Source organism: Atractosteus spatula, chromosome 3, assembly GCF_055471065.1.
Source record: "Atractosteus spatula isolate fAtrSpa1 chromosome 3, fAtrSpa1.hap1, whole genome shotgun sequence".
Classification (NCBI taxonomy): Eukaryota; Metazoa; Chordata; class Actinopteri; order Semionotiformes; family Lepisosteidae; genus Atractosteus; species Atractosteus spatula.
The window spans coordinates 19,906,649-19,931,853 of NC_142708.1; the positions used below are offsets into that span (position 1 = coordinate 19,906,649).

At 36.4% G+C, this 25,205-nt stretch overlaps 1 protein-coding gene across 15 annotated transcripts in view; it reads right to left on the reverse strand.

Moving 5' to 3' along the window:
• Window positions 1–24,855, reverse strand: part of ppip5k2 (diphosphoinositol pentakisphosphate kinase 2) — a 50,767-nt gene extending 25,912 nt beyond the window's left edge. For 14 of the 15 annotated variants that reach the window (XR_016090799.1, XM_088910407.1, XM_088910405.1 and 11 more), the window contains exons 1-12: window positions 24,537–24,851; window positions 14,679–15,133; window positions 13,746–13,941; window positions 12,711–12,801; window positions 10,878–10,963; window positions 7,111–7,265; window positions 6,233–6,334; window positions 5,709–5,870; window positions 5,127–5,248; window positions 1,392–1,493; window positions 480–566; window positions 31–106 (exon numbers count right to left, since the gene is read on the reverse strand). Coding sequence is in view for 14 of the 15 variants with exons in the window: in XM_088910407.1 (XP_088766533.1) it covers window positions 31–106; window positions 480–566; window positions 1,392–1,493; window positions 5,127–5,248; window positions 5,709–5,870; window positions 6,233–6,334; window positions 7,111–7,265; window positions 10,878–10,963; window positions 12,711–12,801; window positions 13,746–13,941; window positions 14,679–14,843 (1,344 nt within the window). In the remaining variant the exon portion in view is untranslated. Of the gene's footprint in view, window positions 1–30; window positions 107–479; window positions 567–1,391; window positions 1,494–5,126; window positions 5,249–5,708; window positions 5,871–6,232; window positions 6,335–7,110; window positions 7,266–10,877; window positions 10,964–12,710; window positions 12,802–13,745; window positions 13,942–14,678; window positions 15,134–24,536 lie in introns of all 15 variants that reach the window. The other variant, XM_088910397.1, reaches the window with a different exon arrangement.
• Between the last annotated feature and the right edge of the window lie 350 nt (window positions 24,856–25,205).

A 25,205-nucleotide genomic window follows, 5' to 3' on the forward strand; every position in this document is an offset into this window, starting at 1 on the left:
AATGTAGAGATTCTAAAGAATAAATATTACCTGCAGTTGCTTTGGTTTTTTCAGTTTTAATTTTCCTGTCTTATATCCATCACATTTTTCAAAGAGATCAAAAAACCTATAAAAGCAACACCACAAAAAGAACATCTTTAGCTTTTAATCCAATTTTCTAAAGTTAAAATATCACACTGTTAATTGATGCATTTTAAAATAAATATGTACATTTATACATCGCAGTTCATTAAAAAAACCTCTCCAAACACTTTAATACTTATACAATTTAAATAATATTAATCGATTATGTAAAACAAAGTATCACTGTAAATATGAATAAACTGAGAGTCTATATGTCTATGAGAAACAAGAAAATACCCTTTGGTTTATTTAATTATAAAAATAATAAATAAAAATAATATCGGGATTATTTTAAAATAAATCTCCAATTCAGAACACACAGACTCGTTGTCTAAAATGATGGAAAGTAAAATTACCTTTGGTGCCGAACTTCCATTTTCATTTTCTGTTTTGGAGTTCGATCTCCATGTCGGATAACAGCGATCACACAACGCAGTTCCATCCTGAGTGAAAATAAAGAAAAGATCTATTAAATCTATTACGGAAATGTTTGGACTGCTGAATTCACAGTTAAAACACAGTTCTGTCTGCGGGAGAGCATTTTCAGACGTTTGGAACTGCAACTTCAGATTTCAAGAACATGCCAGTAACATACTGTAAGCATGTCGTTCTACATCCAAAAATTGCTTAGTTAGGACCCTTACTATATGTCTCATCAGATTCTGAAATATTTTTAAAACTTGCTTAAAGAAATACTTTATCTTTTCACTGTAGCTTCTAATGTACAGTGGTTTGTAATTTAGTGGTTGTAAAAGAGGTTGTAATTTAGTTTTACTTTGATTTTTACTAGGTCAATGTGCTGTGTTTTTCTCTTTTGTTTTACGTCTGTATATATTATGTGCGTTTTACTTTACGTAGAATACATAAAGCTTATTGGGCTCATACTTGAAATTGTAGTATTATTACAAAATAAACCAAAAACTGCCAATGCTTCTCCCATTTAATGGCCTGGTATATCTGAACTGTGATTACAAACTCTAAACTAGACCACATACTACACTGCATTTCACAAATGAACCAATTAGTACTTTTTGTTTTTATGTCCTTGATTTAAAACACTGATTGGAAAAAGAGCAAGTATATTTTTGGGAGGATTTAGAACAAAATAGTTTATTGTGTTTACTGGGAGATCACACTTCTGAATCATTTGAATCTACTGATGTATTATTCGCAGCACCTTATAAGAGTTCAATCTGTGAAATAATACAGCTTTGCAAGGTAAACCACGGCAAATCAATAAATTCAGATTGAAAACCTGATGTACTCACATGGTTCCAGAGGTTGTAGGCACTATGGGGATATCTTCAGCCTCCAATGGTATTGACCAGGGGATCTGAAACTGTGGAGCCAGTTCTCTCATAACAATGTTCCTGAAGATTAGAAAAAAGCACTTGGTAACAAAACACAGTTGAGCCATTCAACTTTGAGTGCTTCTGTAAGATTTAAATGGCATGTAAGAACCATTCTAAAAGTGAGACAAAGCATAAAAGTATAAGACTACTGTAGTACACTGCAACTTGATTTTGAACAAGACAATCTTTTGCATTTTTCAAAAGCAGTAAAACATCAACTGAAAAAAAAATGCATAAGGTCCTTCCAAATGTGTCTAGCCCCATTAACATTTCTGGTCATAGTAGTGTCAGATACCCTTCTGTTAGTCAGGCAGTGAGGTGGAGTATCATACTCTATCAAATAATTATCACATTGTTTAAACTATTTTTTAAACTATTGCTACAATAATAAGAAATAATACACCGAATACCATTATTCATGTGCAATACATACAAAAGCAGCAATACTCAACAAAAGCAGTTATGGTCATATGTTTACTATTTTTAACCACAGAAGCTTTCAATTTTTTCTGTATATGTAAGATAAAATGAAATAAAACAAACTTATTAACTTAGTCATTAACTTGTCAGAGCTATAAAAAACCAGAGTTCTACACTACGATCAAGAGATGCTGAAACACAGTGCATAAGTACTGCAAAACCAAACATTTGTCAGATGATTGATTTCCCTATTTTCCATGTGTGTGAACAACTTCCTTCCAACAGCTACCTAATACTGCAAGTTAAGATTCACTCTGAGTGAAATAGAGGTTGAAATGCTTCCTTGTAGCATTGCAAAGTAGACTTTCTCTGTGTTATTAAATAAGAAATATTCCATACATTTACAGTATATACTGTAGCATTTTCATTCCACAGGATCTCAGAACACTTTACACAGAGGAGAAATCTACTGTACTACATCCAGCAACAAAGTACAGCAACAAATCTGGGTGACACACAGCCGACCCACTACACAGCAGCTCAGGTGAAGAGAAAACATGGTACAGTACATCACAAATTGAATTAAGGAGGCGGGGTGCGGCGATTTAGGTAGGCCATACAATGCAAGCTTAAAGTAGAATTTAGGATTTACAGCTCAAACATTTCTGAACAGTGTTATGGGATCTTTAATGACCAAGTACTCAGGACCTTAGTTAACCATTTAATACAGAGAATTTCTGAACAGAGAAGAGTACCTGGAAAGGTTGTGTAAATGCTCTTCATTAGAAGAGTGTTGTGATAAGCTGATTAAATACAAATATAGAAAAAAGGAAATGAAAAGCCCACTAGGCCTATTCAAGTGACTGGAATCCAGTTTAAAATGTACTATTTATTCTCAGCTTCATATATATAATTGAAAATGCAGTATCCTAACAGCAGGCTTATTTTCATAATGTGAGTGGTAAAAAGGGTATTGTGTTGTATGCATTTTAAAAATCACTGAGCTGCATTGTTGTCTACTTTTTTCAGCAATTTTTCTATTAAAACCTACTAAATGGCTTTCATGTAATATGAGGAATGCAACAATATTATAAAATAACTTCTTTAATGGGAATTTGCCTAGTATCAGTGGAATCACTCAGGGCAGGCTTATTCCAAGTTAAGATTACTTTTCTTCTCTTAAATTGAGACTTAGGAGAATACTGTGTCATGACTGGTGCAGACTGCAATTCCGTTGCCAGGAGACGGCTTTGGAGGCAAAGAGGGGAACCATGGAAACCAAAGGCACTTCAACGAGCTTAAAAAAATCAATGTTTTTAACAGCTTCACATTGAATACAGAAGAAAAGAATTAACTCCAAACAAAAACATTTAAAAGAAAAAGGTAATTTATTATGAATATTGGTTGAAAATAAAATAAATGTATTAGGTATAAAGGATATCTAAAAATACAAAGTGAATTATTCACAGATAAAGTACAAATTAGCTACTGTGCCCTATAATTCATTGTGCAGTTTTATGCATTGTATTTACTGAGCAACAATTCTGGAAGCAGGTGTTATGTTAATCAAAAACTGAGCAGTTAGCAGTACTACACTAAACAAATCTGAATGCATTCACATCCAGGTAATTAAATCACCAAAGTAATCTGTGTTCTTATGACTCAATTCACATGTTGTGTAAACATGATGCGTATGCTTGTGTGAAACAATCCATTAATGAACATACAAAATAGAACGGGAAAATAAGAAGTAACCTATAATAAATAACGGTTGGATTTATCTCTATTATAGCCAGAAACCTGATTATAAAGACCAAAGCATGTACAGATATCCAGTAGACAGATCTGTTAGAGAATCTCAGTTATTGGGTTCTAACAAATCAGATTTAGCCTGCTACAGTTCAGAAAATTCAGCCTGGGTCACAGAAGAAAAATCATATTCGAGGATGCATAGGTTAGATTTGTCTTCATTACGGTAATAAAAAAAGTTTAATCTATTAAGGAAGTTTAAATAGTACAAACTAAATAGTATCCTTAATGCTACAGTACCTTACATTTTTTAAAAAGATACCATTTACAATTATAAACTGTATCTTTTACACATGCATTTTCTCCCATAAATAGCAAAAACAATTAATTACAAGCAATTAATTACACAGCATTTTTACCATGAAAGATTCTCTAATCACTGCGTAATGCATGAGCTCTAGATAAGATTTAAATAAAACAGAAAACAAGTCCACTATAATGCCTTTTGCCTTTTTATTGCATTTCCAGGTGCTCCGATCTACAAGGAAATAGTGGCCTCTGGTGGACACGTAATAATTGTGCTTGTTCTAGGACTGTAAAGGCAGAGAAACAGTCACAATATTTTTGATGACTAAATTACAGTTTTTCTAATAACAATACTTGTTTTCAGAAGCATATAAAGGACTTCAGTTTGAAAGGCATCAGTATGTGTGGCCATGATCTGCAACTCAGATTGGAAGGATTGAAGCTTTCATCTAGCACAGCATCTGCATGAGGGAGCCCACAGGACGTGTTATGACCAGGAAACTTTTAGAGATGTTGCTTGAGGACTTCTCAAATGTGCTCGGTTTACTTAGTTTAAGTCTGGAGATTTAGACGGTTTTGATTTCAAGTCATACTTCTTTGATGTTAAGCCAAATTCATACACTACAGGGAAACTGTAATATGGGCCTAAAGGAACAAAAAGCTGAACTTGAAAGAAACCCCTAATCCCACTTCTCTGTTTGACAACTCCTCTTCAGTTTTCAAATATGCATATTTGAAACTATTAAAATCTTATGAAAAGAGTAGTTTTTTTACCTTCTCTATTAGAAACCACTTGGGCTTGCGACTGTAGCCCTATAAATATATTATCACAGAGTTAATTAAAAATTAAATTGTTTTGGGGATTTGAGACAGTCTTCCATCAGAGACTCCTACACGCATTCTCATGAAAGAGTATATAGTCAAGGAAAAAGCGCGCATATTACTTTGAAATGACGATTTTTTTAAAGGAAGTGGTACTGGCTCACATCACACCTTTAGAAAGGTCAAAGGTACCTGTGTACTTGACGTACTGCTTCCTTAAATGAATAAATAGCTCATTATTACTTGAAATATTTAAGAAGAGAAAAGTTTTGCAAAGTATAAACAAAGACTAATGCCGCAATAATTTAAAAATTCTTAGAAGGCCAAGCCATATGAAAGTGAGAAGAATCTTACCCTAAAATTTTTGCGCAGTCATCGTAATACTTCATGGAGTTTTTCACAAAGCTGAAGCCATTAACGTCACAGACATAAGACTGACCATTGGCTCTCAACAAGTCAAAGCCACACACAGTTTGCTGTCAAAACAAAACAACAAACAACTAAACACCATGTATTTATTTAATGCATTGAAGCATATATTTTAGCCACCATATACAGTATGTGTTAGCAAGGATAGAGCTTAAATATACTATTCCATTTACAAAATATCTAAAGCCTTACAGCTAAAGGGATAAAATCACGTTTTACGTGTTTCAACACTTTTTTCCCCAAAACTAAACATAAAAAAAAAAGACTAACCTCAAGGTTCACTGTTTTTTGCAGCAAGTTGGCAATACATTAAGCAGTTGCTTAACGGATTTCCAACATATTCTAAACAGAAAAAGGAATATTTTAACTGTACTATAACATTTTATATTTTGGATAAAATGAGGTCCTCTTTGTAAGTGATTGCAAGCAGCAGTTGATGCACACTATTTATGTGTTTTTTTTAAAACGTATTTGGAAATAGCCACCCTGTGCTCTGAACCCAATTACCTTAAATGCCAGGCAGACTTTCCAGGCAATTAGCTTCTCTCTGGCATTGAGGATGACAGGGTACCGAACCTCTTTCCCCTCGCTGTCTCGCTCCACCTTGCCGTCCAGGGCAGGCGATTTGCGTGCTTCAGCATGAGCGTAGTCGGGGCCCACAGTGTAGACCTAGGTCAAAAACGAAACCTCACAATTAACAACTGCAATAATGAACAATAAACGTGTGGCAAAATTACAGTGGGGACTCAACTACAACTACTGAAGGACAACTACGGCTTTGAAGCAGCACTAGACAGATACTTTATCGATCCCGTGAGGGGAATTGCAGTACTAGCTGTACTGGCTAGCTACTCTGTATTTAAATTGATACTCTGTAATACTACTCTGTATTTAAATACTAGCTACTCTGTATTTCCATTAGAAATGTTATGTCAAAACTGATCTCAACATCAAATGTAAATATAGGCTTGCCTAAATGGAAAGTATTCAGCATGAAATATATGTTTTAAATTCATTCAGCATTTTTGTACCTTTACATCAGTACCATCAGTTGGCATGAACTCCTCGTAAATGTAGGATCCAGTTTTTCTGACATTGCTTTCTGGAGAATACACACTGCTTCTGCTGCCAATCTGAAATAATATCACAGAATCATATCACAACATCACAGAAACAAATGAAAGTACTGTATGAGTTAAAAGACATCATTGCTCAAATACTCTCTTCAATAGTGTGATACATGAAAAAATACAATACTGTGCATGGAACATGTATGCTACAAAAAAGGTAGGTATGTAGGAAGAAAATCACTTCCTGGAACTTAACCTCAAATCATCTCATAAGAATATATGAAAAGTTAATGAGGAGAACAGGCCCTTCAGCCTGTCACTGCATGTCATTTTTGACACTAAAAGATTCATTTTATATATGCTAAACAGCATCAGGCCAACATATGAAAATTCCTGGCTACACTGTTTCCACGCATGTCATTGTACGTCATGAACTGATAACTGTGTAAAAAAAGTGTCTTTTTAACCAGTTTCCTTTAATATCCCTTGTTCTTTACGCTGGGCTGAACTTGAAAAAAACTAGTGTACAACCTTAATTTACTTTACGATTTAGACCTAAAAGATTAATTTTGTTCAATCTCTCTGAGAAACACATCTCCTTGAGCCCTGTGTTGATCTGCTCTGGACGTTCGCGGACTCCAGATGTGGCAAAACTGGTGCATTTGAAGAGCATCAGCACAACCTCCCCCTACATGATCTCTATCCAGGCGTTCTGTTTGCCTGCTCTATTTATGCATCTCCATTTGTGGAGGCTCCAATAAAAATTAAATCTGGGAGAAAAAGGATGGCCTTTGAAGTGCGTATCAAACAGACTGCTTGAAGTTACAGTGGCATCTTACCTTGCGAAAAAGCCTCTGGCTGCCTCCACCTGCTGATGTGGGGTAGTAGATATAGACATTGTGGTCTTCAGCACTCACTGGTTTCTCCACAAAGGGCTTCTGGAAAATCTCTCCGTTCACTTCCACATGGTCCTCTCCTTCCACCAGGCTGCATTCTGTAAAAATAAAAGGCAAATCAAACAACAGTCCTTTCACAATATTTGGTTGCGCCTGTTGACGTTTTTTTTGTTCTTGTTTTTAAGACGGGATACTTCCTTAAAAACTCCAAAAGACAAATAAACCTTTTGCAATGCTTTGGTTCAATCCTTATAGATAAACAGATGTTGCTCAGCTATCATACAGTGGTTAAATGAGGCCGGCCTTCTTTCAAGAAGCATAAAAAATCTTCCTAAAACAATTTTCAGAATTTGGATACTGGGGTTTTGATTGTAGAAGCTTTGCAGGCCAAATCATGTTGAAGCAACTAAAAATTATTACGAGTGATAGCAGTAATGGTACTGCCTTGTGCCCATTGCTGGCTAGTGGGATAGGCTCTGACTTCCCTCGACCCTGTATTGGATAAAGCAGTTAGAAAATGGGTGGACAGCAGTGATACTATTTGGAGTGCTATGTAATTGTATTCTTATTTTTTAAGGAAAAGCTCAATCACAAACATGCCAACATTCACAACAAAATTGCATCACCATTCATGATCAAGTGTTCCTCACACAATTTACAGTATTTAGCTGAATACAACACATTGAACATATCATATAACAAAGGTAACATTACATAAATTCCCAGGTAAATAAAATAATACTTCAATATATTATGATTATTGTGCTTTATCTTCTTAGGAGTGTTTTTATAGCTTCAGAATCACATTTTATTTAATACTGTTTATTAATACTGAAGTATAGTTGTTTTACTACTTTATCATCTTTTCATTACAGATTCTTCTATATCAGCTCATTTTTTGACTGAGGTTATAAACCAGAAGCACATGAAGCATGACCCAGCATGTGGATATTTCACTAACAGGTGACTTTGGATTGATTTAATTTTATGCAGACAATAGGGCTGTCTAATTCACACATGTTTTAAAGCCAGTGTTGAAATAGCAGATACATTTAGCATCACTGCACAACAAAACAAATGGAAAGACATTGAAACATTTGCCCTGTAACTTCATTTATAAAGCTTTTTTTTTTGCTTGTTCTGTAGGAAACTAATCACAACTGGTATAATCCTCTTAAGAGATGGCACACTTAATCTGTGCAGGCTCTTAAATGGGGAATAATGCATTGCTGAGGCAGAACCTCACTTTCTAAGGCTGTCAACTAATGTTAAAACGAAAGAGGATCACAGAAAGAGATGCCCTTCTCAGAAAATTATATTTCAAATTTTCATTTCTCAGTTTGCCTTTTATTGTTTAAAAGTGAAAGCACAGGTAAGGGAAGAAACAACAACATCCTCCAGTTGACACGACAGGAGATGTAAATTTTGCCCACAGCTTAATGCAATTGAAAACTTGTATTTTATCTTGTGCTCAGGTAAAAAAAAATATTGGTAGTGCGCTGATGTGTATGGAACAAGGACCGAATTAGTTGAAGCACCAAGATCAATGCTTCTATGAACTGAATAACCATAAAAATCAAATTATTTATTTAACTGAAACAACATCAAAATCTAAATGATCTCTTTTGACCATTAAAAAACTGACTTGTAGAAAATATATTTCAATGTGGTATTTTTACAGTTAAACAATTTCAATATTTTAAACTTCACGTAGCAAGAGGTTTTTGTGTTGTTACATGCTATTTTGAGCTGAGTGCTTCAACATCTGACTGAAGCAGATACAGCCAATAAAGCTTGAAATTCTTAGCATAGCAAACTAAAAATGAACAAGTGAGTACTGACAGATTGCTGCTATAGTTTCTAGCTGCCAGGTACAATTATAGATTAGAACTATCTTAATAATAGCTTCTGTACAAGACACTAATGGCCACAAGCAACACTCTCCCATGTTACGTAAAATAGAATCATGTCATTTAATTATAAATGCTAAAGTATGAAGAAGTTAACATGTTTCATCTCCTTGTTGTCTGGTAGGTTTGGTAATTAAGTTGAATGCAAGCTCATACCAAATGACTGCACATAACTCCAAATTACACAGGTGAAACTCTTTTCAAGCCAAAATTTGAATTTGTTATTTAAAGACGTCTGTCACATGGGGTTACCCTCTTAAGAAAAAAAATTAAATGATGTCCTGGAGCTCCTACAAAGCCACATGTTGCACTTGAGAAACTGTTACTGCTATCTGCTACTGTAACGCCCTGTGACATTTGCCATTTGTTTTGTATCGCAAGGTGCAATGTATTGTGTGCTGTGAGTGTCGCCTGGTTTCTGTCACCTCGCAGTGGGCAAGCTTGAGAGAAGCGAAGTAGTTTAAAAAACACTGAGAATCTTTTTGTACTCTTCACAGACTTTAGAGAAAACACCCCATGTTCCTATTAAGCTCTTTGGGTGCTTTCTTAATAAAATATTGCCATATAAAATAAAGGTGCCCTAGTCCATAGGGGTAACACAACACGTCATGAGCACGGCAGTTAGTAACGTCAGGGAAATTTTGCGAAGGCTACTCTATTGAGAAGTGACCTACAAAATGTAACAGGTGTGAGAAAGTTGACTGGTGACTTGGAGCCTGGACCATAACCCTGTGACACCCTGCCACAGTTGTGAATGTCTGAGATGGGTTAGGGGTGTCAGAAACAACTCCAATGGCTGGACCATTGACCATGTGTGATTACACTGATATCCAAAGCCATGATCTGGAGATGACACAGTGAGCATTTCTTGCCTCACCATTTTACAGAATAGTGCAGAAAGTAAGACAAATTTGATATGGCGCAAACTGAAATCAGCATACAAAGTAAGACAGATCCACATGTCTTCCATGGGAGCCTGACCACTGTTTTAAGGTACTAAGATGAGATCTACTACCTGACATAAATATCTTATGTCGTACATGGGGGCATCCAGTGGCGCAGTGGTTAGCACTGCTAAAGTGTAGAATTGGCGTTCTGGACTCAGTTCCTGGGGTGCTATCTATAGTTCGTACATTCTTCCCACATTCGCGTGGGTTTCCTGTGGGTGCTCCAGATTCCTTCCACAGTACAAAAATACACTGGAGGGTTAATTGGCTTCTGGAATAATTGGCCTTGGTGTGAGTGTGCACCTGTCTGTGTCTGTGTGTGCCCAAATTGTGCAATTGGGGTGCCTGCCTCGCACCCATCGTTTTCTGGGATTGTCTCCAGCTTCCACACGGCCCTCCATTGGATAAAGCGATTAGAAAATGGACAGTTGTTACAGAGGTTTTCCTTTGAGCTTCCAACAATGTCAGCCTACACAAGGATAACCACGGCTCACCTTGAATGCAATTCAATTAAAAGAAGGGATTGGCAAAGATATCTTCCCACATCAATCTTAATATAAATACCCGAGACGTATTACAAAAAGAGATAGCCTGTCAGGAGTAAGGACTGCAGAAAAACACCAAAAAAGTAGATCCTCGCTTTCATTTCTTTTGAAATGATCAATAATGTATCATATAAATAGTTAATTCTAATTTATTTATTGTATTTTAGGCCCATGATTCTGAGAACCAGAGTATAATTTGAGTGACACATGTGATGCCACTGTGGTAGATGCACAGTCCTACAGTACTTATGAAAAAAACAGAACAAATCCACACTTCAATGGGTCTTACTCTTCTGAGAATTTATTACCTTCTGGTTTGGCAGGGTCACGGTTCAGAACAGCATATCTGGGAAGCAAGATTCCTTCAGCCTTCAAAATTCGATACACCTCTCTCCTGAAAATACAGAAGAAAGGTTAAAAGAGTGTTTCTATTGGACAGAATGAAAAAAACATTTGGACACTGAAGTTCTGTCTTTGATATATATATTTAATCTTTTAAAATATACATTTTTCCTGTTTTTGTAAGATGTGACTAAAATGTAAGAAAGAAAATAACACATTGTTTGCTGTAATTATGATGGCTTCATTAAGCTTATTTAAATATAGCACCATGGGTTTACGTTTGACCTAGATTTCACACCATTTCAAATTTCAGACAGAAAAACGTACGCTCCCCACACATCAGCTATCAGTGGGGTGGAGAACAGAATGATGAAGCTAATTCATAGATGGGGATTATTAGGAGGCCATGATTGGTAAAGGCCAAACATAGAGGTTCAATGTGTCAATAAACACGTCTTTTTCTCAGTATTCCTTAGTTTATTATTTATAGTTTATGTTTTGTTACCTGCATGTAAATTCTTGCATGTCTACATTAAACGTAATCTTGTCGAGTCTAGAATTTAATCTAAAACCTTTTGAATTTCATTTGCAGCTTCTACAATTTTGTTTATGCTTATTCTTCAATTTGGTGTCTTTTAGAAATGTGACTAGTTCACTTCCTGTACCAGAACCTAGACTGATGGACATCAAACAGAGCCGTCGTCCTACAGCTACATCATGTCCTTTTGAGGTTTCACCCCTTGCCTGTACTCTCACCTTTCCTTGCATGGTAACCACCTGCAATTTAAGAATTCATCTTTTAGGAGGAATTTGATCCAAAGCTTTCTAAATTATAAGTACACAATAAAGGCTGAAGTACAGTAGGTACTGTAGCTGCGTCAGCGTGTGTAGGAGTGGAGAGGAGGCGGGAGCAGGAGAGAAGCACTCAGGTGGTGTGAAGTCGAGAGGTGTGGAGAGGTGTGAAGTCAAAATGTGCAAATGCCTTCATGCTCCCACCTCCTGTTCTCCCATGCTTTATTAGCATCTGACTGTCCTCTCTCTCACATCTGAAGAAGGCTCCACAGCTGAAATGTTGTGCTTATTTTCTTCTCTTTTCAGCATGGAATAAACCTTTACTTGTTCCTTTGCACAATAAAAGTTGCTTTGTGTATATCCATTACTGTTGTTGCTCATTTTTATTGATTTGGATAGATCTACCTTTTCTAAATCCATGTTGACTGTTCTTTAGGATTATATTTCAACACAGGTGAACCTCTAGTTCAAATCGAAATTGTTTTCCATAAACAGATATGTAATGGAAGTCAAATGTAAAGGTCTATAGGTATGTTGTTCAGTTTTGTCACCCATCTTAAGGGTGGGCAATACATTAGCAATTGTCCAGTCCATGGGTACTACGCCATCTTGAGCAGCTGCTTGTAGAACAGCAACTGTTGGAAGGACAGTGAGAAGCATCCCTATAGCAAGATGTTGCCACCATCATGCTTGACAGCTGGGATAGTGTTGTGTGGGCGATGGATTGTGTTGGACTTATGAGAGATGTAACACTTGGCAATTATACCAAAAAGTCCAAATTTCGTCTAGTCTGACTTTCAAAAAATCAATTTCAGAATTAAGCAGACGTTTGCAGTAACAGTTTCATTCTTGCCACTCACCCATACAGGTCAGTTTGTTTAGGGGTTGGATTACCGTTAATGCATGCCCAACTAGTCCCATCTCAGACACAGAATATTGTTGGCTTTACAGTGACATTCCTTACCAGTTTCAGGTCTTGACACAGCTTTTATAGTGTCATTTCTTACCTGTCCTGAATATGATACTGCATATCCAGATCGTTGATAACAAATGGTTTCCTGAGTTTTTCATAAGCCACTGCTTTATCCAAAGGGAACCCTGGAGGAAAAAAAAAACCTCATTCTTCAGTAAAAACCTGGCCGTATGTGTGGATGACAAAACAAATAATTTGGCACTGACTGAGTTAAAACATTACTTAACATTCACATTAATAGATTTCTTCCCAGATGGATCATAAAATATTGACGGTAAAGAGGAAAAAGCTCAATTTCTGTAAAAAGACATATCTCTTTATTTGGTGATAGTAGTTGCATTTTTAAATTGACATCTGGAAAGGTGACAACGATATTAAGTCACAATTTGAAATGAATAATTTTGAAACTTGTCAAAACCCTAATGTTTAATGAGATTGTGAAATGAATCTTCATTAAGGCTATACCTCTAGAAGGATTTCCAGGATACAAATTTTGATGGTCATAAATGAAAGAATATTACAGGGAACAGTAACTCCATTAGACGTTTTTGATGTGAAGAGCATTACCAGACTAAAACAAAAATAATGGTATTTCCAGCCTGACCTAGTTGCAGGAACAAAACATATCAGGGATTATGTTATGAAAACAAGGACAGTACTTTAGGTTATGAATATTCAAACAGACTTTTTAGAATCAATTTGTGCAAGTCAATTTCATCATCAGAAATTTGTTAGTTCAGAGCAGGTTAAAAGGCAGTCAAAAATCCTGAAAATATAGCATAAACAAAGTATCCTTCTGACACAGTAAATAATGGGATGGGTTTCAGTAAGGCTATTTCTGTGAATTACATTCCATAAAACCCAACAGAAATATTTTCTAGACTGCAGTATATTACTAAAAAGCTTTCCAAGGTGAATTTTATTTAACCTTCTTATCATTTCTTTCAATATTATTATTGGCAGTGGTATAAAGGCTCTGGGAAACTGCCTTCTCTAAACGGCTAGATTTAATTTAGATCAAAGATTATCAAATAATGTTGTAATGCAAAGAGAATGGAAGTCTTCTTACCTTTGGAGTGAAAGGAAATAAGACAGTCACAAAGAGGCCAGTTCTCAACAGGCTCGTTTAGTATTACATCTTCTTCAAATATCACAACAGTTATGTATTTGAACAAGCAGAGGCGCTCCAATATTTCCTTCATAGGTTTAGATTTTGATTTCTTTGACATGGCACAGATTCCTACAACTATCTGTCGTTCGGGGGGCTACAAAACAAAACATGGCAATGTTAATAATCACAGAGATAAAGACATTTTTGTTCAAACATCATTCAAACATCATTCATTACATCTTGACCTCTAGTGCTGTCAATGAAATATAATTACTTCTGGACCTTTTTTTCCAGTGTCAACAAAGTTTTCCACTTTTTTTACATCTCATGTAGGAATTTGAGCAGATCATAAAACTGCTGTTGCAGTTCTTCAGTTGTCTCTCTCTGTACACCTAAGAATAACTGCAAGATCAGGCTGCCAGAAATATGTTGCTTTAATTACTTGTACAGTCACAGCAAAAAAGGATTGGCATCCCCCCTTTGAAACCATATTAATCACTAATTCATAATAAACACTAAAACAAATATTGATCATCAAACCACATTTAGAAATGAAATGCTTACTGACTCACTGCTTCCTAGTGAGTGGAAGCAGGATTGGAGTTGGTATATGGGGAACCCATGCTTATGTGAATGTGAAGGTTATGTAAATAACATATACATAAGGAGTATATAAAAAGTAATAGAAAAAGTAACAGTCTGGTTTTTGAGTGGAAAAAATTAATTGGTTATCAGCAGGGCCTCATTTCCCCTGAGTGTGGTTACAGGTTTCAGCTGTGAGCGGAGACAGAAAACACAACAGTCTACTACAGGTGTGTTTAACAAAAAATAATGTTCTAAAAAGGAAATGACTTGGCCATCACTAAGAAAGCACAGTCATACTGAACTTACAGAGTCATATTCTTCATCCTCATCGCCTTCCTCCTCCTCTTCCACATTTTCATATAGGCAGTCATAGCCCATAACTCTCCCCGAGTCCAGCAGCTCGTCTCCTTCACCATCTTCACCGCCAACAAAGAACCGTGGGTGGTCAGCTTCTGCCTCTCCCACAGACATGACCACTCAAGTGCCAGGACCTGTGGCAGGGAAGAGTGCCCCAATCCAAGCCGGCACTGCCCCTTCCACCACCACAGCTAGGCCAGCAAAATGGGCTCTCCTTTGCTTCCTGTTCACTGGCTGTTACAAGCCAGGCTTAGCCAGCTGACAGCAGCAGATTAGAGCAATACTGGGGGGAAATGCGTTTATCCCTGGTGCATTTTTGTAGGCAGACAGGGATCAGCTTTGCTACCTCTTGGACTGGCAATGTGTTATCTTCTCCAGTTTCTCAATGAGAAGGATGCTGTCTCCTAAAATGAAAAATGACTTCAGTGTTCCCACACAGCACAAATGAAATGGTGCAAAGACAACTGAAATCACAAAGGCTTGCTGAAGTCTTTATAATTTGACAGAGAAAAAGAAATGTTAGTCACAGGTAAATCAGCAAATGTAAAAAAACAAGAGGTTAGATGGTGCCTGATATCCATTTATAGCACATCGCCCTTGAAAGGAATAATTATTTTATTTTATAGCCAAGTCGCCTATTTGGTAGGTATTAAAATAGGTTCTGACAACAGGTTAAGAAACAATTACTGTAGTATTTCAACTGGTGCACTTTTTCCTCTTGGGAGTTCATATGCACAAAATCAATTGATTTTCAATGAGAACATTTTATTTTGGAGGATGAATGAAAAAAGCAGTCAAGAGGAAATGAGTTTTGGGAGGTAAAAATGTGACACACTCTTTAATATTTTAAACTGTTATGCGCTATCCACCGATTAAAAAAAAGCTGAAGCTGATCCAAAGGTCATTCTTTGAGCTGAAACACATACAGGAAATTAAAAACCCACATTTTGTATTAGAAAACCGGACATTAGAGTTCATAGAGTCCAGACAAGCAGATTTAGGGATTAAAAACCATTAGACCAAAACTGACGTTTTTTTACAGATTAAGAAATATTTATTGTGTAATATTCATTGCTTCCTAGATTTTGTAATTCTCTTTATAAAGTACAAATTACTAAAGAGAGGGATTATTCAGAGAACGACAAAAGGTTTAAAGTTTCCATTTGTTATATACAAATACATAAGCGTTTATTTCACATTATAGTTATGAATAAAAGCAAATAGCTCTAATTAACAGGATAAATTTAATTAAATTCACTGGGATATTTTTTCCAAATAACAAAGCACTCCATAAAACAAATATTACTTGGCTTGTTTGAGATTACATCAGCAGACGAATGTGCACAGACATGCAAGCAGTGTGATTCATACATTAAGGTTCAAACATTAAGTTCAAGAATGATTGCAAAATAAATTAACACAGATGCACAGAAAAATCTGAATGCAGTCCTGAGCCTTAAGTCAAGTTTAAAAGTAATTTAATTTAACAAAAAAACAAATTATATATTCAGTGATTAAAAAGATTCCATCCATGTCATGACAATCATCTTGTCTCTAAATATGGTAGACAAGTAATTTGCAGAGATAAGGTGATATTGGTACTTTAAAAAAGTAACTTAAAAACTCTTGCTAGTTATTAGAAAAATTACAACATACAACATACAACATATATTGTTTCCCAATATATTTCCCTTAAAATTTTAACTCAAAAGGCTTAATATAAGAGGTAGTAAACCAACAGCAGTTACTCCTTAATCTCTTCATTGCAGATGTGTGCCATAGTTGTAATATGTCACCAAAAATGAATTTCAAAACATCAGACAAAAATAATCCATAACTAACATTAAAAAAACCCCATCAAGGTGTGAGGGTAAATTTATGTATATTTAAGACAGGTCCCCTTGTTTGTGTGATCCTTCCAATCCATAGATCTGTATCTGTTACTCAAAGATAAACAGTCATTAGTCATTAGTCATTCTAGTTGCCGAGTTACAGTCACAGCAATCATAAAAATATTTTTTTTCTGAATGACTTCTCTAGTAGTTATATATTTAAAAAATTTCCCCAAGCAAATATAAAACGCTTTTCAAAAGGTAACATGAAAAAGATGAGAATTAAAACTCACAGGTTTTTTTTTTCTTGATAGCTGGGAGGAATGTAGAGGAAATGACAAATCTCTCAAACAGAATGTCTGTTTTCTTTGCAGTGAAAAGATGTCCCCAACCCTTCTTTTAAATGAAAGATACTGATTCCACTGTGTGTATGTCAAATACAGGTCAACACCACAACTTCAGACATCTTGGGAAAACATAATCTGAGACATGCCATCAAACCAAGTGGTCAATTTTGTTCTGCCATTTTGGAAAGGAGGCAGTGGATCCCAGTGCAATGGGTTATCTTGAAGTTATACCATATTGTGATATAAATCTTCCAGAGGAAATGAATTCTTTCACAAACATTTTTGCTTCTTCATGCTTCAGTCATTAAATGAACCCACGTCTTTAAAAACACAGGCCTAAAGTATGACAGAACACATGCCTTCTATAAAGGAATTTATCAGGCACAGGAAAAATAGTCCAGTGGTTCCCAGTCCTGGTCCTAGAGTACCAATCTTTCTTCATGATTTCCTTCCAACTGTGTTCGTTATCAATCAAGCTTATTGAACCTCTAATCAAATTAAATTTAAATTAACCAGATTCTTTCTGTTTTCTACAATCAGTCTCGTAATCTGTTATTTGCCTCATCTTTTTTTTAACAAATTATGTAATCAGACCTTGGTGTAATTTGTTCTATCTTCAGAAACAACTGTTCTTGTTTATCAATTAATGATATGCAGTCACAGGTGGGAATGGCACTGTTGAACACCCTCATAATAACTTTGAGTGCTGCACAAGAGGAGAGCAGACACTCAGCACATGGCAGAGGTTTCCTGCTCATTCTACTGAAACTGAAACAGAAGCATTTAAAGATCCGGACTAATAAAGTGTACAGTAGATTCTTTATTGTAGATCGACACCCAAAGAAGGCTCCACGGCCGAAACGTCGTGTTTTCTTTCTTCTCTTTTCAGCATGAAATAAACCTATTACTTGTTCCTCTGCAGCCTATGCATGCTGACGCAGCTACCCACCTGAACTACAAGTGTAGATTCTACTGTAAATTGAAGACGCATGGCTACTTCAGAACAAGGACTGAAAAAAACTGCTGTAAATTTACCAAATTACAGGGTAACAATCCCATACATTATTTCTGAAAACCTTGCTGTAGTTCTGACTGTTAACAACATCATCAGTAAGACTGACCATACCCTAGTTATCTGACTACAAACATTCATAGGAAAGGTAATTTAAAGACTAACAATAATTTAACGTTCACATACAATACAGCTTTTGATATAGTTGTATCACATTTCCACAGCTGGAAAAGGTCCAAACTGTTCAGCTCCTCCAGATCCTGGGCCTCCACAATCAATGTTTTCTTAGCACCTTGTCAGTATAACAGGAAAGCACAGCTCCATTTCAGTTTGGATAAAACTTTCTCATCTCTCAGTTATTCTCTCTTTCCCTGCCCTAATAACACCTTGGTTCATCACGGCTTAACGCTGTTTTTTTCTATTGCACTTTCTTCTGAAAATAAGAAAAAAATCAAGCTACAGACAAAATGGCAGTTTATCACGAAGTCTCTGCTAACTAGGAGCTAGGGGCTGCCGTAAGAATGCTGCGTGTAAACATAGCACTGAATAAAAAAAACGTATTTTCTAAATGTCTAAACTTCAAAGCAGAATCAGATGCAATAATGGATAATATGTATCCAGTAATCGCATTCATCAGCCAGCAAATTCAGAGTTTAAACCACTTACCAGCTATACCTGCTTTCTTTTCTTTACCATTGAATATTTTTCGTTCGATAACATGTCCCACTTAATTAAAATTCTAAAGTTTCTTAAAACGGCAGTGTAAGGGTAATACGATCAAGTTGTGTTAATAGCCATAAAGTTGTGCTGTGTTTAGATCATCCTTGATCATTCTATTTTATTCAACATCTGAACAAATACTATGCCCTATCTTGTGCATAAAACCAGACTAACATTATTGCAAAATAAATCAAGAAAATATTAAAAATATATTTAAAAAGTACAGTATATTAACATTACTGCACATATTTATTAGTATTTGAAAAGCAGTATTTTTCTACCAGGGGATGAACACCTTCGAATTTTAATTAAGATTAAACTTTATCTGCAATCTTTTCTGTAATCCAGATTTCTCATAGCGAGGAAAGCACAGTGGCTCAAAGAGCTCGGTGTGTCAAAAACACACAGTATAACACACCAGTGAAGGATGAACAACGCAGTTCGAGTGGAGCTGGGCTTTAAAAGCAGGCGGAAAGGTGATGTGCTGCAGTACGAACGGTTCAGTCATTATGATAGGCTTTGCTTGTCATGCAAATGAACCACTCAGGCAAACATTTCAAACAGAATGTTAATCATCCTCTTGACAGTAAAGAAAAATGACACTAATAGAGCAAGTACGCTGCATATTGTGCCCAAGATTTGAACAGGATGATAAATGGGAACAGAGCGATAATTACTTCTTTAAAAACAGAACACAAATTTAGCTTTCTTTGGATTATCCAGGGCATTGGGTACAGTGCTTTTTGACTTTTATTCTTTGCTATGCTAATACATTTCTAATAATAACAGGTTCCCATAACCCTTATTTCATTAAATATCAAAGACAACAAGGAATGTCACTGAAAATATGAGGCAGCCTGTTTTGATGACAACAGCCCAGCCTTATCAGTTATACTGATGTCCTTTGTGTCCCTGGATCATTGAAATTCAAGTTGGAAAAACAGCAGACAACTGGCTGATGGCACTCTGATAACAGGCAGAGCGGTGGCTCTGTGGCTAAGGATCTGCGCCTGTGGCTGGAAGGTTGCCGGTTCAAATCCCGCGGCTGGCAGAGGAATCCTCCTCCATTGGGCCCCTGAGCAAGGCCCTTAACCCCAGCTGCTCCAGGGGCGCTGTACAATGGCTGACCCTGTGCTCTGATCCCAAGCTTCTCTCCCTGTCTGTGTCTCATGGAGAGCAAGCTGGGGTATGTGAAAAGACGAATTCCTAATGCAAGAAACTGTATGTGGCTAATAAAGTGATCCTATCGTATCCTATAATGACAACAGTAGCAGCAACTTAATGAGAAACAAAGCAAAAATAAAAAGTAAGAACCTTCTGCAAGGTTCAAGGACAACTATACCTGAAAGCCAAATATTATCTGTCAAAACACTGTTGCAGAAAAATGTCCAAAAGGATAAAAGTTTCTGACTTTTTTTAATTGTGTATGACAAAGGTCTCAAATCCCAGTACTGGAGAGCCCCAAATTCCATTAGTTTTATAAATCACCTGAAACACCTATTTCTTATATTTTTAATAATTGTAAACTATAGATCAGTTGAGCAAGTGATTTTAATTCAGGAACCTCAGCCTTGAGACTGAATGGTCTACAGAATTTGGCCTGAAATGATCCATAAATAGCTAAAGCTAAAAAAAATCACCTTTTTAACCATCAAAAAGTAATCCTGTCCCAGGTCTTCAGAAATCAGTGGTTCAATGGCTAACCTACTACATAGGGGCTCTCTAGTAGAAGGGCAAGACACACTTATTAATTTCAAACTAAAAATAAACACATTAATATTTCTACTCTGTTTCAATGTAAACACCTGAGGAGCCTGGGACAGAATAAAAAGTGAGACCTTGCAACACAATGTTCAGCTTATCACTACCAACATTTCAGGTGGTTGTAGAAATACGTGTTCCCTTATACAGTATGCATTTATAATCTATGCACAATAGAAGGTACTTAATGTGAAAATTCAGCCTATAAAAAAAAAGATGTGAATTAAGGCTCAGATGTTTATTATTTCTTTTCTAATTAGGAAAGCAAAGGGAGCCAGCAGAACACGTAGTGGATACAATTACTATGTTGTAAAATGTTGTAGGCACAAGGGTTATACTCATTACAAAAACAGGCAAACGGGCCCAGAAAAATCAAAGAATAAAACTAAAAAAAAAACATCAATAGCTACAAGTAAAAGAGGGGACTTTAAAAAATGTGGATAGTTTTTAAATGGATCTGAGCAGAGTTCCACTGATCTTTTGCTACAAACCAGAAGGATTTATTACCTAAACAGAGATTGTTGCCAGGATTTTTCCAAAACTGTTTTGAAGTAAAAAACTATTTTAATCATACCTGTGTAGTCTTCTAGATTCTAGATTGGTATCATAAAGTTTCCATGACAGTGTTCCTAAAGAGAATAACATATTTTTCTCTGGAAATAAATATTTTTATTCAAGTGGAAATGCATTATAGTTAATTATATGTAGAATTATATGTTTTTAAGCTCCACTGATCTTTTGCTACAAACCAGAAGGATTTATTACCTATTGTGTGGAGTCTGGGCTAAGATAAAGACTTCAATAATCAGATCTCAGATTAAGAGCTGGACTATACTGTTGCAACTTAAAATAGTCTGGGGCTAGGTCATTCCGTAGTTTATGCATGAGAAGGAGTACATTAAACATCACTCTAATTTTCACAGGTAGCCAGTGTAGTTTAATAAGAAGAGAGTTACTGTATGTGCTAATGCAAAATGCTTTCAGTTTTTTCATGTACCACAGAACCTTAGCTTTGCCACAGTTTTGTTTACAAATGTTCTGTGGCAGCTACATCTTAATAACAGATAGACACCTGTCAAGTGCAGAAGCCGATGTAGTGCCATTTGATTTGGTCTGCAATAAATACAATTGTAGAACAATATTTGCAAGAATATGACAAGAATATGACAAGCTTTGAGAAGCTTTGAGAACACAAAAAGACTCTAAAATCGAGCACAAACATTGTTGAATCAAACAAAAAAGTCCATTTGAAAGGTTAAACGTGCTCCAATGCTTTTGCCAGGTATTGAGAAGAATTTAAATCTTTGGGAGAGAATAAGAATCATTACACCTTTTTATCACATCTTTCCCATTTGGCATGTAACAGCCAATTAGATCCAAGGATCTCATCCTGCCATTTCCTGAAGAATGCCAGAATATTGGCTTCAGCAACATGGCTAGTTTAAGTTGTTCCATATTCTCACTTTGGGTAAAGAAGTGCCTCCTGTTCTCTGTTTTAAATGCACTTCCATATCCCGATCAAAAACAGAAACACTGAACAACTAGCTGCTGCATGGTGACCAAAGAAATAAGACCATGAATGGAAATTAAGTTCAGGTGAATTTAGGGGGAAAAGACGGTGTTTTACTGAAAATAGTATCTATTTATCTAGGGTCCTGTTGCGGGTTTTAATACCTTTCTTAAGTACAGTCTCTAAAATTCTGAACAGCGTTTTTTTGTAAAAGAATCAAATATGTTGCTTAACATGTTAGGCTAAACAAGGCCAATTTTATAAAGTTTCACACCATGATTTGTATATTTTCCAGTAATCAAAATACTTAATTGGATAACTGCTGATGAAACACATGATACCCATAATGACATGGGACAGCTCAGATACCGTATGACTGTTGGAACAGATTTTTAGTTGGAACTAATGGTCTATGAATAACATCTCTTGTGTCTTTAACAATTGGGTATAATGCCATGAGAGCATGGAGATTTGTCTGCTTAAAGTACTTCTTAACACACATGCCTCTTTTATGCTAATATAATAAACACCTGTGTGAAATATTGGTTTAGAAGGTCAGCAATTGCCTATTCATTGTCTTAATGTTTCCAATCACGACCTCATGTCTCTGAGACTCATGATCAGCTGTTTTTTGTTGTTATAATACTGAAAAAACATTACTTTAGCAACCACTGCAATACTGATTTCTATCCCTCACTTGACCTTTCTGATATCCTTTTTCACTATATTTGCAGTACATAATAGTCATTTTCCTTTGACTGATCCTGTTTTGTTTAATAATTTCATAAATCATGTTCTATCCCTGTATATTTCCCTTAATTGATTTATTAAACCATTTAACTGCTATCTAGCCTTTAATTTGCTTTAATTTGGAATCTGTCCTGTGCTTCAGGCAGAACATCTTTAAATTGTTGTCATCCATTCTTTATAGATTCCAAGTCTTTCTTAATCCTTTTTATTTCTCATTTCTGTATTGTATTCCTGAAATTGTAAACCCTTGGACTCTACCTGTAGAGTTTAAATATAGTTCAGGTGGGTAGCTGCGTCAGCATGCGTAGGCTGCAAAGGAACAAGTAAAGGTTTATTCCATGCTGAAAAGGGAAGAAAGAACACCTGAAGAAGGCTCCACGTCCGAAACGTTGTGTTTTCTTCTTTCTTCTCTTTTCAGCATGGAATAAACCTATTACTCGTTCCTTTGCAGTTTAAATATATAATTCAAAAGATATTATTAACTGTTGTGTAATGGTTCTCTCGCCTGTTTTCTTAATTTATATATACTGAAGAACTAACAAACTGTGTAAGAAAGCAGTCCTTAGTTACTTATCTACTATTTCAGTTTCAGATCCCGACATCCCTTATGAGTTTAATATTTTTCATTCTGTAAAAGGAACATCCAAATCTCCCCACTTCTTGCGTTATACAATCATCCCAGAATATACCCATTTTGTATGGCCAATACGTAAACATGTGATTTAGTCTTAAAGTTCAAGCAACCTAACAATATGTAATAAAGGTTCATCATCAAACAGAAGTCTCTGAGCATTACACCAGGTGAAAGGTGTTATAATGTAGTCCTTTCTACAATAAATGCAAACTCAATCGCATGGCCCGGGGAGGGGGGTTCTAATATAGATCAGTTACAGAGCTTTAGCAACAACAGCTATAATAATGTGTATAAACACCCCTGCCTTTTCTGGACAGGTTTAAAATATCCATAAAATTGTTAGTTGTGTGTTATAAACATTAAGACAATTATTGCCAATTTTCTTGTCTCTCTCTGTGAAACTACTACATTTTCCAAACCACGGTTGGCTTTTCGTAAGGTTGTTACACAGCACAATACAGAAAATGGACCTGACACGAAAAAAAAAGAAAACAAAAAGACATTAATGATCACATGTACTGTACAGTATGTTGTACTGTATATTGAATGGTTTACTGTAGGAATGTCTCCCTTTACACGTCCTTCCTCCCGCAATTAAAGCTGAGATAAGTTACAGCTTTAACTTATCTTTGGGTCCAAACAACACTCTCCTTCAGACATGTGTGTGTGTGTGTCATACAGTGGTTAGGCGGATGCCGTGTTCTTTCATTGAGAACATACCGTAAACACGGGGTTATTTCTGTTATAATTGGACAATACATAAGCAAGTGACAGTAAGCAAGTGTCCTTTCGCCACAGAGCGTCACCGTCAGTTCTGCAAGAGGCATGAACATCAGTACCATTCAAAACAGATAACAGAACTGAATCAAAACCTTGTGACAGACACTTCCCCTCATTTACAGTACACGGCTGGTTAATGGCTATAAAGAGGGCGCGGAAACTGAAACACAGGGAGATTTAAGTTCACCGTGTAAGTTTGCCTGTATATATATTTTTTAAAACACATAAAGACGGTTCTACCGGTTTAACGTCTTTCGGCTCCGTTTTCTCACAACTGAAGCAGCATCACCTGGAGCACCGGGCGAGCCGACTGTTTTTCTGACTGATGCTACACTCACACTTCCTGCCAGTTTTCGTGGCTACACCTCGCACATGGCTGTGGTCGCACGCAATGCTGCAGTCAAGCCCCAACGTCGTGACAATGCAGATACCTCCCGAAATAATCTGTGTGCGGCTCTTACCTTAACTTCTGAACCATCTTCCCTGTCAATGCCTTCTGTCCACCGTGCTTACAGTATATTCCGGTTAACCCCTGCTTAACCCCGGTTGCTGCAGAAGACAACTCTTCGCCCCCACCCTCCAAAGAAGCAGCTCTTGTTCGGCAGTTAAGCCAGGCTCTGTCAAAGATCTGCAGCAGACGCCGAGGTATGGGTTGAAGAGATCTGCGACCTAACATTCACCCTCTTCCAGCCTCCATCTGCGACTTCTCTTCATGCTTCACACGAAGCCAGATTCTTCCACCTTCCCTGCACCAGCATAGAGCACCCGCAGCGGCAGGACAAGGCAGCGTCATTCGGGATATGTCGTCACGGAGGGGCGGGAGAAGGCCATCTGGTAGGTTAGAAAGCCGGGCTGTTTTCTGCATTACAGACAGGAGTGAAAGAGGGTTTTCTTGATCAAAGGTACCTCGAAAATTTGTCGTTACATAATATTCCTTCTGATATAGATGTGGATTTTCGGGTGTTTAAAAAGTTTTTTTGTTTTTTTTTAATTACAATAATATACCGTATTTTACAGAATTCTGAATGATCGGTAGTTTTACGTACAGTTCTGGTACAGTATCTGAAGTACAGTTCAGCATGTTTAAAGTAGAATTAATAAATAATCCTATCAAATATATAAAACCAAAA